This window comes from Echeneis naucrates, chromosome 14, assembly GCF_900963305.1.
Source record: "Echeneis naucrates chromosome 14, fEcheNa1.1, whole genome shotgun sequence".
Classification (NCBI taxonomy): domain Eukaryota; kingdom Metazoa; phylum Chordata; class Actinopteri; order Carangiformes; family Echeneidae; genus Echeneis; species Echeneis naucrates.
The window spans coordinates 9,762,433-9,774,443 of NC_042524.1; the positions used below are offsets into that span (position 1 = coordinate 9,762,433).

General features: G+C 42.9%; 1 protein-coding gene across 2 annotated transcripts; it reads right to left on the minus strand.

The window, feature by feature from the left end:
• Positions 1 to 352: 352 nt before the first annotated feature.
• Positions 353 to 11,806, minus strand: pitx1 (paired-like homeodomain 1). 2 transcript variants are annotated; one of them, XM_029518714.1, is made up of 5 exons: positions 11,664 to 11,806; positions 10,614 to 10,661; positions 6,222 to 6,371; positions 4,888 to 5,090; positions 353 to 1,723 (listed from the first exon to the last, which is right to left on the minus strand). In XM_029518714.1, the coding sequence occupies exons 2-5, from the start codon at positions 10,657 to 10,659 to the stop codon at positions 1,175 to 1,177; spliced, it is 948 nt and encodes a 315-aa protein (XP_029374574.1). In that variant the 5' UTR covers positions 10,660 to 10,661; positions 11,664 to 11,806; the 3' UTR covers positions 353 to 1,174. The 2 variants fall into 2 exon arrangements, with proteins under 2 accessions (XP_029374574.1, XP_029374575.1); XM_029518715.1 differs by lacking the exon at positions 6,222 to 6,371.
• Between the last annotated feature and the right edge of the window lie 205 nt (positions 11,807 to 12,011).

Genomic DNA, 12,011 nt, shown 5'->3' on the forward strand with positions numbered 1-12,011 from the left:
GCAAAATTGGATAAACGTTGGTGGGTTTATTTCCCACCACAGAAAAAGTGTAATTTGATGTGGAATATATATATATATCTATATATATATATATAGATATATATATATATATAAATATATATATGCATGCATACATATTTATGTTTATTAAAAAAAACTATGTGTAGGAATCAAACTTAACAAAATAGAAAAAATCTTCATATTCCAGAGATAGTCTTCTCACCCTGAATGGATCAATAGGCTGCCGATATTTTTCCAAATTATTTCTTTTTGGCTCATCTTGGGGCTAAATAAAAATGAACCATTGCGGCTTTTAACACAAAGACTCCTCTAAAACACACTATTTGAAATAAAACCTCTCTTTTCCTGGAGTTTATTCAAACAAACATATTACCATAAACACATGAGGATTTGGAATCACCTTTTTTTTTTTGTATACAGTTTAAGCTAATGAACTTATTTCTGCAAAGTCTTACATTATTGTACAAAACAACGTTGCACTCAAGTTAAACATGCGGGATTTTTCGGTTTCGGGAAAGAAAATGGACAGAAACACTTAAAAATAAAAGTAAAGTCACTGAACGGTAGACGGCGTGGAGTCAGACGGGCCGGTGGCAGCCTGCATAGGCGGCAAATAGAAAGCACACAGAAGCAGTATGAAGTATGTACATGGAGATTTTCTCTGTCGTCCCTCTTCTCTCATTGAGTCTGGACTTTTTTTTATTTTACGTTTTTAACTTCATAGTTTTTCTTTATTTTCTTGCAGATCCTTATTTTGGTTGAGAAACCCCCAAAGCCAGTCTTAAAAAAAAAAAGCAAGCAAGCAAAAAAAAATCGTCTTTTTCATATGTTAGGCCTGTATATATTTACATTTATATATGTACAATGCAGCAATGTAACACGTCTTCATAAAAAAAACGCAAAAACTGGACATTTCAATTGCTGTGCAAGTTCATTGGTAAACACATATAACCCGCATAATCCATGTTTTCTTTTTTTCTGAAAAAAAAAAAAAAAAAAAAAAAAAAAAAGATTGCAACTAATCCAGTTTAGTTGTCTTTGATTTGTCCCCATCCGCAGGTCCCGTCCCCTCTAAGCTCCGACGCCGTGTCCGTTCATCACACATATATATTTATAGAATTTCTTTTATTCGTTCAGCCTCAGGTCTGGCCCGTCAGCTGTTGTACTGACAGGCGTTCAGGCTGGACCCGGGGCTCTGCAGGCCGCTGTATCCAAACGTCGGATGCTGTTTGGATTTCAGTCTGAGGGTGGCCAGGCTCGAGTTGCAAGTGTCCCGGTAAACGCTGTACGGGGAGCCGGGGGGGCCGTACGGGCACGCCGAGGACGACATGGCTGAGTTGATGCCGGACGTGCCGATGCCGTTCAGGTTGCTGATGTTGTTCAGGCCCGGGGTGGGCATGCCCGGCACGGCGGAGTGGCCCATCCCGGAGGCCATGGTCATGGAGGAGATGGAGTTGGGCGCGGAGAACATGGACTGAGAGGTGAGGGGGCTCATGGAGTTAAAGAAGGTGAAGTTCTTGGTGGACAGCGGCGCCGGGGCCAGGCCCTTGTTGGTCCAGTTGTTGTAGGTGTAGGCCGGGTACATGTCGTCGTAGGGCTGCATGAGGCCGCTGAACTGCGGCAGGTAGCTGTTTTTGCACAGATCCATCTGCTGGTTGCGCTCCCGCTTCCTCCACTTAGCGCGGCGGTTTTTGAACCACACCTGGAGGAGACATGGACAGTTATAGAGGAGCTGAGACAGCAGCGAAGGGTCAGAGTTTACCCTTTCTATTCCTGGCTTTCTTTATTTACTTCTGTCTCCATTAGAGTTACAAACATCAAACATCTTCAAACATCACAAGCAGCATGTGGACCAGTTGGAATAAAATGTTTCCTGGTAGAAATGTTATATAAATATATATATATATTATAAACTGTAGCCAGAACTGCTAGACTCGTATCACAATCATTAAGAGACCCCACAACTGCTGCTACCTCCAGGATACAGCACCTGAATAAAAATTAAATGCACAAAACACCGTGTGAACCATATGAACCCCCAGAATAACACTTTGACTATGAAGTTATTTTGCACTGGACATTTTATTTAAAAATATCTTAATATTAAATATCCTCAGGGAACATCGAAAAATACCTACGGGCAAAAGGCAGATAGCGAGGCTACAGGCCCGAAATGTATTGACAGCTCAATTGTACAAAAATAAATAAATGGAAATAACAACCAAAAAACAAAAACGCAATTATCTCCAGACGAATTGTTTATTTAGTCTTAATACGGGCCTAACCAGTTTTAAGCAGTTATTTATGGTTACCAACCTCAGCACGGTGACTATTTGGGATCTCTTTGTTTTCATCGCGTGAACATGTCAAACTGCAATTGTTTGTCTTCTCTTTAGAAATCCCGCACAACGGAACCCGATTTAGAGGCCGTGGATCCGCAGTCATCTTTATAAAATCTCATTTCCTTTGCACAGAATCGTTTTGTTTAAAAACGAAGCGTTTCTGGGACAGACTGTCAGCTCCTGCTGCTGCTCTCTGATTGGCCTTATTTAGAACTGGCCATTAAAAAAAAAACAAAAAAACCAAAGTAATAAATAAAAATCCAAAAGGTAGTTATTTTTACTGATCATAAAAAGTGCTGTATCCGATCTGTGGGGAAGAATAATCTAAAATAAAATGTCCAACCGTTCTCCACAATCATCACAAATAAAGTTTTTAATAATTTATGTATTTTTTTAAACTTCCATTATTGCTGTGAAATGAGACTTGGCCAAAATCAATACGAATAGCAACTTTCGTTTTGTTTTTTGTTTTTTTAATGGCCTCGTTTAAAACGATATAAACAAAAACATCGCAACATAAATGTGTTTTGACTTAAGATGGAGTCGAGTATGAGTTGCGTTATTATTTGATCTATTTGTGTATATACTTGTAATTGTAAACAGCGATTTATCTCTGCTTTGCGTGCCCTGGAAAGTGGATGTCTAGCAGTGCGAGTGTATATATTAGTTATTAGTTATGTGGGCCAGAATAGCCGAAATTAAAAACCACCTTGAATGTGCTGTAAGCTAAATGAATCAGAAACGTCCCTCTGGATAGCCTCACTCCTTATCGGACGATGACTAAGTATTGTTTGGTTGGCACTCTGAGAGTCATTTTTAATTCATAGTAGAAACAGTTTAGAAGTGATTTCATCAGACCGGCTCGGTGAGGCTATTTATAGCCCCGAGGAACAAGGTGCTGCGGACAAATTGTCCACAAAGACAAGAGCGATGTGACAGACGGAGGAAACAGGCAGTCTGCGGTTTAACAGCAGCCCGTTTGAGGCTTCAGCCTCCTGAAATGAGCCAACAAAAAAAATTCATTTATAAACAAAACAAACAAACAAACAACAAAGAACGACCTTGGCTTTTTTTTAATGTCATGTTAACGAGCAAATGAGAACTTAGAAAAAGGGAACATCCAGCTCGAGCCCGCAGACATAATTCTGCCGCAACTTGTTATCTGTCAAGCTTGATTACACACCGATGACCGTAAAAGACGAAATCCAAACACTTCAGAAAATGCTCCGATCTGAATATGTAACGTTCAGTCTGCGATGTCTCACAGCTCTTACAATGTTTTCCTTTCAACTCGCCAAAATAAAAAGCTGCACTGTTTGAAATTCACCCCTTCTTGGCTCACGAAAAGAAAATGTAGCACTCAAGCTCCTTCCGAGACTTTTCACTTTTTTTTCTTTTTTCATCCCCCTCCGCACTTTAAATAGCTGTACGCATTTTTGTGCAATTTGAAACGGTGCATTTTGCTCACCCGGGCCGCCAGGCGCCAGTTGCTGTAAATGAAAACCAAGTGCAGTTGTTTAGTGTTTGGAGCATCCACATTTTATTTCTTTACGAGAGAAAAGAGCAGTGGCATTATTGGCCGAATGGAGGAAAACTGTGTGCAGTGCTTTCTGCATTTTCGCTCTCCTTTTTAAAAGGCCCATACTTTTAAGAATCCAGGTTTGTCCTCTGATTAAATTCGGTTAAATAAGATGCTGTTCAGAAACTTTTATTTGCTGAATTGCCCTTCCCCAACAAATAAAATCACGCTCTCTTCATCGCAGAGCCATAGCTAGATTTGGCGAGGGTCTTCTTTGGTGATGATGTCATCAGAAGACAAATAATCTATTGGCTCCATGAGTGTGTCGCTCCCAGCACTGTTCCGGGAGGGCTTGCATTTCTCCAAAAAATTTTTCAACATGAAATATCAACGCGTGATTTTGCAAACGTTGACTTTTAATGCTGCTCGTGACGAAGCAGAGAATTAAGCACGTCGTTTCACGATGGAAGTCTCGGTGTGGGATGTAGAGCAGCTGATATTCGTGAACACTTTTTGCTGCGTTTGTCTGCACTCTTGTTGAGGAAGAGACACAGCTTAGAGTGAAATGCCCCCAAAGCTTCATGTACAGTATACCTGTGGGTGCTGTTCACAGTGCTCAGGGGGTGATGTTTGTGTTGACATCCCCACGGTAGATTTGTCTGCTCTGTGTTTTCTGGTTATTTAAATTCAGGCAAATTGTGGGTTATGATATTATCGCGGCAACAAGAAATTATTGTAGATTTCAAATGATTTCACGTGACAGATAACGGTGATACATATAGCTTTAGTCTTGTCTATGTTTGAATCTCTTTCACTTTTTTAAATCGTTGACTTAGAATTATTTGTTGAATTGGTGTTTGGTTTCACGTGTATTGAAATGAGTTCAGAAACGTGTGTTGTTTAATTGGAGTTACTCAAAAGAGCCAATCAAAAATGCTGCAGTTTGTAAAATCGTCTTTACGCACGCGTGACGCACGATCGTCGATCTGCCTGTGGGGCTCTTACCCGGACTCTGGCCTCCGTGAGGTTTGTCCACACGGCTATCTCCTCCCTGGTGCTCATGTCCGGGTAGCGGTTCCTCTGGAAAGTGGCCTCCAGCTCCTGCAGCTGCTGGCTGGTGAAGTGAGTCCGCTGCCGTCGCTGCTTCTTCTTCTTGGGGTCGTCCGCGTTCCCGTCATCGCTCCTGTGTTCAGCATTTCTCTCCTTCTCTGTGGATGAACAATCAGGGTAGAATTACTGCGTTATACTAGCTACTTTGAATATGACATAAACTATGGTCATTTTTGCATTTGCCAAATATTTGCATCTTAAAGGTTAACTGATTCAGACTGAAAAAGCTTTAGGTCGATAACTGAAAAAGGCCTGTCAGTAAGAAATAAGCAAAGTCAAGGTTATAAATAAATTGTTTGCATAGTTTTTCATAAAAAATAAGCTTGAGAAGAGAAGTGACAGCTTCAAACCAAATATTTACAAACATGACTGAGTTTTGCATCGATTCTCTCAAACAGACTTGGATCTGCCTTCGGTCAGTAAGACTTTTTACGACGAGCTCTGCCCACCCTTATCTCCCATCTGCTATCATGTATACGTGTCCTAACAAGATTTCCTCGTTAAACTGAAGGGTCAGCACGTGCAAAGGTTAGTCACAAAAAAAAGGAATACATTCTTCCAGACTTTCCCAAAAATAAAAAGCCATATAAACATAAATCATGGTTATTTAATCTGAGGAAATTATGTATTCATTATATTCAGAGAGTATTTTCTGATTCTTCCTCAGGTTGCCTGAGTGGGTAAAGAAAGCTCCTTTGTATTTCTTAAAAAAAAAAAAAAAGAAAGAGGCAAAGCTGAACAAAAAGTTTTTTTTTTCTTCCAAGATTTGTTAATACAGGCCTTCTGGTTTTCAGTTTAGATTGGTGGATGAACCTAATATTTATAGTTTGTTGGTTTTAATGCATTTACTGACAGCAGGCCAGACTTTCTGCACATTTTTCCCTGACAGATCTCTGGATCCTGCCAAATAATCTGCTCGGCAAGCGCAGTATCAAAGAATGGGGTGTAACTGCACCCAGAGCTTTCACTATTCTGTTGTAATCTACTTACAGAAAAAAAAGACCAAACTAAAACGACCTAGAAATCCATTTGGATATTTTTTCCCCAATATTAAAGTGCACGGTGCGCCGTAACACGCGGAAATAAGTCGTGTTTGTAGAATAAACACACACTGGGACGTAAAGATAAATATGATATTGCCTCGGACAGCCCGGATCTGAGGGAAACAGAAAGTGTTATTGCACTCAGAAGAACGAAATCGAGTTGCTGAAAGCACTTTGACTGTGTACCTGCCAACTCTGTGTCTGAAGACTCGCTGCTTGAGTTCTCTAAAGTTTCTCGACTGCTGTTCGAAGTTCTCTGTAAATGAAACGCGGCGGCCACGTCGCGGGGCGGCGGTGCTCTCACTGCCTCTGCGATTCTGTCCAAATTCATCCCACCTTGAATAGAAGGATGCGTACAAAGAGGAAACGGGGTGAATCCTTTGGTGCACAGAGCTTCTCCTTCTCCACAGCTACGCTACAAGAAATCCATCCGCTGCCAGACAAACACCACGACATGAGAGGAGGAAACATGCAGGGAGAATTTCCACAATTTTTTTTTCTTCTTCCTCAAAAAAAAAAAAAAAATTATATAAAAAAACTTTCAGAAAAAAAAAATCTCTCTCACACACACACAGACACACACACACACGCACGCACACAGCCCCCCTTTCCCTCCTGTGCGGCAGTGCCGGCCCGATGCGCTCTCCTTCTATCCGCTGAAGGGGGAAAACCTTCTGCCCGCTGTGAGCGAGAGGGAGCTCCGACTCTCCAACCCACACAGGAGACCCACCCATCTGCCGTGAGCAGCCCCACCCACCTTCCCGCTGCAAGAAAATCTCCACCCAACCAAGATAGTCAGCCTGACGTCAAGTTAGAGCAAATAAGGGAAAAAAAGAAAAAGTCCCATAAATAAATCAGACAGTCGCCTTTTTTCCCCCGCATGCGAAACAGAAAATGGCCTCCATCACGGTAAGAAGCAGAGAATAATCATAAAAAAATGTAGTTGAATCAGACAGAAAAGCACTTTGGATGCCTGCCTAGTGAACGTGGACATTTTTTGCAGCGTTCACTTGATTTTTATTTTTTTTTATTTTTTAGAGCGCAGTGTAAAGCTTTGCTCTGAGTAGAATGGGCCTTTTATTCTCCCACTGCTCAGCGCTTATACACACACACACACACTCCCACACTGTATATCTGTGATATGTACTAAATAAACATTTGCCCTTCGGCTTTCCTCAGTGTGAAGAAGTGCGCGAATATTTAAGAGCTGTGTGCGTGAATGACACTGTAAATGGACAAGTGTCATTCCAGCAGCTCGCTGGTAGTCTAACTAAACAAATTGATTAAAACAAACAGCATTTTTTTTCCACCTAGATTTGAATGAACAGCTATCAAAACTCAACCGTGACTCCATCATTCCTGCCCGACTCAATACCAACAGCTGAGCACAGAGCCGGTCCGGGAGTATCATTTTAACTATAGATAACCTGACTATTGATGCTGGCACGTTAGCGTTGTTTTTTTTTTTTTATGCAGCTTTTTACCACGTTATTGAAACCCAACTTAATCTAAATCCAATCAGAGCTCCGGGTCACTTAAAACGCTTAAAGGTCACATATTTGTGACGCTTCATCCGTAAGGTCGGCACATCCGCATGTTGTGTCTCTGCCACTGCAGACCGACTGCACAGCAGCTGCAGGACACTTGAGATCTGTTCAGTGTCCGGGGTGAGAAAACGCAGCGGCGCCTGCTGGTCACAACACTGGAAGGTGAAACGTGTTGATTTCAGTGCGTTCTGCGTTTTTCTGATTTCATTCAGACCTGGAGCATTCTGGGAAGTCCAATTGGATAAAAACCGCTACAACAGCAGATTTGGTTTAAAAGCTTATTTGTCGTGTAAATGCCGTCCAATATTAATTTGTGTTTAACCTATAGTTTAATTTCAATGCACTTTGGATCAAATTGACTGGATATGCAGATGTTCGAGTCTAGACAAAAAAAATATTTGCGCATGAAATTGGGAAGTGATGCGGATATATCTGTAAGTTAAAAAGGGGCCCAGCCAAAGTGATTAAACATGTTTATGTTGTTTTCCCAACAAAAACGCGACAAATCTAACCGTCCAGCCCGACGGCTAAACGAGGCTCTTCAGGAAAGGCAGGTCAGGGCGGCTAAAACGGCAGCCATCAAGGGACAAATGCATCCTTGTTTCTGCAAACCTGCGCCTGGATTGTAAACGAAAGGCCCGCAAAACGTAAATAACACCAACTCATTGATGTCTGCAGGCTGATTTCAGCCCGCTGGAGAACTCGGTGTTCATCCCGGAGCTCCACATGTGTCAGGTAAAGGCGCTCTCTCCGGCTCAGGCCTCCCCGTCTGACACTGGGACTGTCACCGGCGCCAGTCTCATTGTATGACATGAGATCGGAAAAGTCCCCTGAAGGCCCTTTCAAAAGAACATTTTGCAAGCTTTCAACGAGCATTTGCCCCCATTTTTTTCCTCCATCTATATTCGTTGATCCCTGCAAAGAGCGTTTTAAGGCTCACGGGGGGGGGGCATCTTTACACACTACAGAACTGAATTATTTCAAAGCATATAGTCAAGACCCATAATAAGCCCAGCACACGCCTCCATCCTCACGTGTATGATGGAGGGATGGTTGGATAGAAAGCTTTGTGCGTAAAATTGTGTTTTGGAGATATTTGGCGCAGCAAAGGAGACAAATTCAGCGGGGGGGGGGTAAGGCCGGTGTGTTTTGTGGCAGATGAAGCGACCTCGGTGACCTGGTCACCCAGTAGTGTCCGCAGGTGGCGTTTACTATGCAGGCTGGATGCTGGTTCCAGGTTGGCTGGGAGTTAATGGATGCACCGGATCCGTGAAGTGAAGTGTGCTCTGCGTGATTTTTAGAGCAGCTGTTTCCTAAAGAGCGGGATATATTTAGAAGTCACACACCTGAATTCATCCTTACATTAGCTATCGAAAAGAGAGGACGACAATAAGATCACCCTAAACCCATCGACCCTTTAGGTCTTCACTGGAATATTACAGGATTTACAGCACATGGAGATTTTCCATGGAGGACTTCCTGTGGTTCTCCTTTCCTCTGTCCTCCGACGGATAGAACAGGCTGATCGATGACGGGGTGGGAGGAGAGGGTGTGTGTGTGTTGTGGGGGGGTGCTTACTACTCTAAAGCCTCCTCAGCCTCCATCCCTGCCTGCGTCCCGCTCCTCCTCTGCTCTGGAGGGCACTTGCGTGTGATGGATGAGTTAAAAAGCCTTTCCATCCGGCAGGACAGGTTAAAGGCCAGTGGCAAATGCAAACACCCATATTTTTCTTCCAAGAAGTGAAAATAAACTCGGCGAGCGCCGTTAATCACGAAACACAGACAGACAGACACACACACATAGAAAGAGAGATATAGGCCTGCGTGTCCTGATATATTTTCCCTTTTTAGATGCAAAGCAAGCATGCGTAGTGAAGCTGAGCACTGGGCACAAAACAAAGGGCAGAAAATTGAAGCAGGCGGGCGGCCCTGGAGATGTAACTGGACCCGGGGGGGTAACTGGAGAAGGACAGAGCTGATTATTTCCTTGGTGATGGGTTCTCTGCTCGGTCCAAGGCCTGTTTGACCTGGAGCCTGACAACCAGCAAACAACCTGACAGACTGGCTGTAGGTGTAGCCCACAATAGACAACCTCCAGGAAAGATCCTCGTTAAACCCAGTCAGACTTAAGCCCACGTTCATCATACTGTACAAACACTCCACTAAGCCGCCGTTTAGGTGTGTATAGGGAATTAAGAATAAGAATAATTTAAGGCCGTAGTTGCCTTTAACACGCCAAAACACACATGCGTTTTTCACTAGAAATAAACATTTTACATTTGAAACAACAACTTTCATAAAAGCCTATTGTCTGAATTTTCTCCTCAAGCACTAACTTAGAAATGCCGACCGTCTTCAGTTTTTCTTTCCAATCTGCTTCGCACTGGCGTTTTACAGTGAAGCTGCTTTTATTATTATCAAAGATTCTTTCCTGGGTGATAGTCAAGTTGAAATGAATTGTACAAAACCAGTCTCCGCCCTCGTCATTTAAAAAGGTTTCTGGTTGGCCAGTTTCTCACATCTCCATTTAACGCCCTTTCTTTGGTTTATGTCCAGACTAACAGAAAACATTTTCATCGAGGATCTAAAACACATTTTACACCAAAGCCCATTTCCTTATGAATAGAACTATTCGTTGCTTGCGGCTCAATTTGAAGTCAGCAGGAAATCACAGTTGTCATCCTAAAGCATTGGCAGAAATAGATCGGATTAAACTCAATCATATTGTTGAAAAACAATTGTTCTGTTTTTGGTTTTGTCTCCCTGTGCTTTAATTGGCACCGTAATATTTCCGCGCACCAGTATATTGTGAGTGCTCTGCTCATCCATAGAGGACGACATGCACATTGTGGCTGAAAGTCTGAAAGCTCGTGAACACACGCTTTGACATTTTCCACTTACAACTGTTGACCTCCCTCCTACACCAAGACCACAGCATCCTTTTGGTTTGAATAGATTTCCCTGCCAGTGTCTGTTGTGAGGGACATTAAATGCGATCAAACTGTAAAATAAACGCAAACTCCAGATCATACCTGGGTCCCCACAGGAAATCACATTCTTCGACAGATTCAGTTCCATTCCTGAAAAACACAAGGAGAAAAATTACACGAGGAAAAATAAAATCTTGCATATCCCGTTTTAAAAACAAATACAGTTGCATTCCTTTCTTCAGCCAAACGGTGTTAGAATTTATAAGTTATTTCAAATAAAGACAACAAACAGAAACCAGCAATTTTGTAATTCCTGTCACACGTCCTGCATCTTTCCATGAAAACTCAGATTCATGAAGTTCTCCATTAGATTTGTAGCCAGTGACAAAATAAATACAGACGAACTACTTGTCACTAATAACGAATATTAAAACTAGTAAATCGGAAAAGGGGATAACAAAATTATATAAATGAAAAAAAAATGTCAAATGGCCTCTCAACCTGGAGCCAAACTTTATTTATTGTGTTGTTAGGAAACGTTTTCACGCAGCTCTCGTTCAGGGCCCTCAGTACCACCCCCTAACCCAGCACAGCTATCCTGACATCCCAGTATCATTCAACAAGTTTACCTTTGCCATGAAATTTCTCTCTCACACACACACACACACACACACACACACACACACACACACACACACTGACCCAGGTCCTCTTATCTGCAGGAATCCCTTTGCTGTTTTTATGTCCTCAGTAAATCATCTGCGCTTCACTGCGCGCACACGCCTGCACTTTGGATATGTGCGTCAGTCCATCTAAAGCCATGCAGTCTGGATCTGGCTGACTGGGATGCTCGCACATTCAGACACCGGCTATTTACTCGGGTGTGTTCACAGGCGATGCAGATGTTTGATTCCAAAGGTGTTTGCTGATCTCGGTACTCTGGCCTCTCTGCGCGTACTGCAGTCTCTCTCACCAACCAACAACATGCGCACTTTGACTGACCCGGCTCTTGTCAACATTTCATTTTCTCCATCACCTTTAACACGGACACCGATACGTCTCAGCGCGACAACCAACCCAATAAATAAATATATAAAACGGCCAAGAACCAGGTCTCAAACCCAGCGAGCTGACAGAGTGTGCTTTACTCACCGGTCGGTTTCCCAGCAGAGGCAGACAACAGAAAACAATGAGCGGAGCCTCAGCGTTTCCCCATGCAGGTGTTCAGTAAATCCACTTTGTGGGTCGGCTGCGCGTAAATGCTGCGTCCAGGTAATCTGCGCTTTGGTTGCGTCTCCGCGGCGCTGCCTTGCTTTTCTTTGCCAGAGCTTTGCTGCACGCCTCGCAGTGACGTCACGACACCGCAACCCCCGGCCACCACGACACCACAGCTCCCCCCCCCCCACCCCTCCAGCATCTTCAGTCCCTTCATCATCCCCAATGCTTCTTCCTCCCCCATTCATGTTAAAGGCTCATTGATTTCTTATCATAATTATGACG

What these genes read in the sequence shown, in the direction of transcription:
- pitx1 (XM_029518714.1), bottom strand. Translation starts at nt 10,659, where the DNA reads ATGGAACTGAATCTGTCGAAGAATGTGATTTCCTGTGGGGACCCAG. An exon ending in GATTTCCTGTGGGGACCCAG is followed by an intron (nt 6,372 to 10,613) that starts GTATGATCTGGA and finishes CTTCTATTCAAG; the next exon opens with GTGGGATGAATTTGGACAGA. An exon ending in TTCAGACACAGAGTTGGCAG is followed by an intron (nt 5,091 to 6,221) that starts GTACACAGTCAA and finishes GTTCATCCACAG; the next exon opens with AGAAGGAGAGAAATGCTGAA.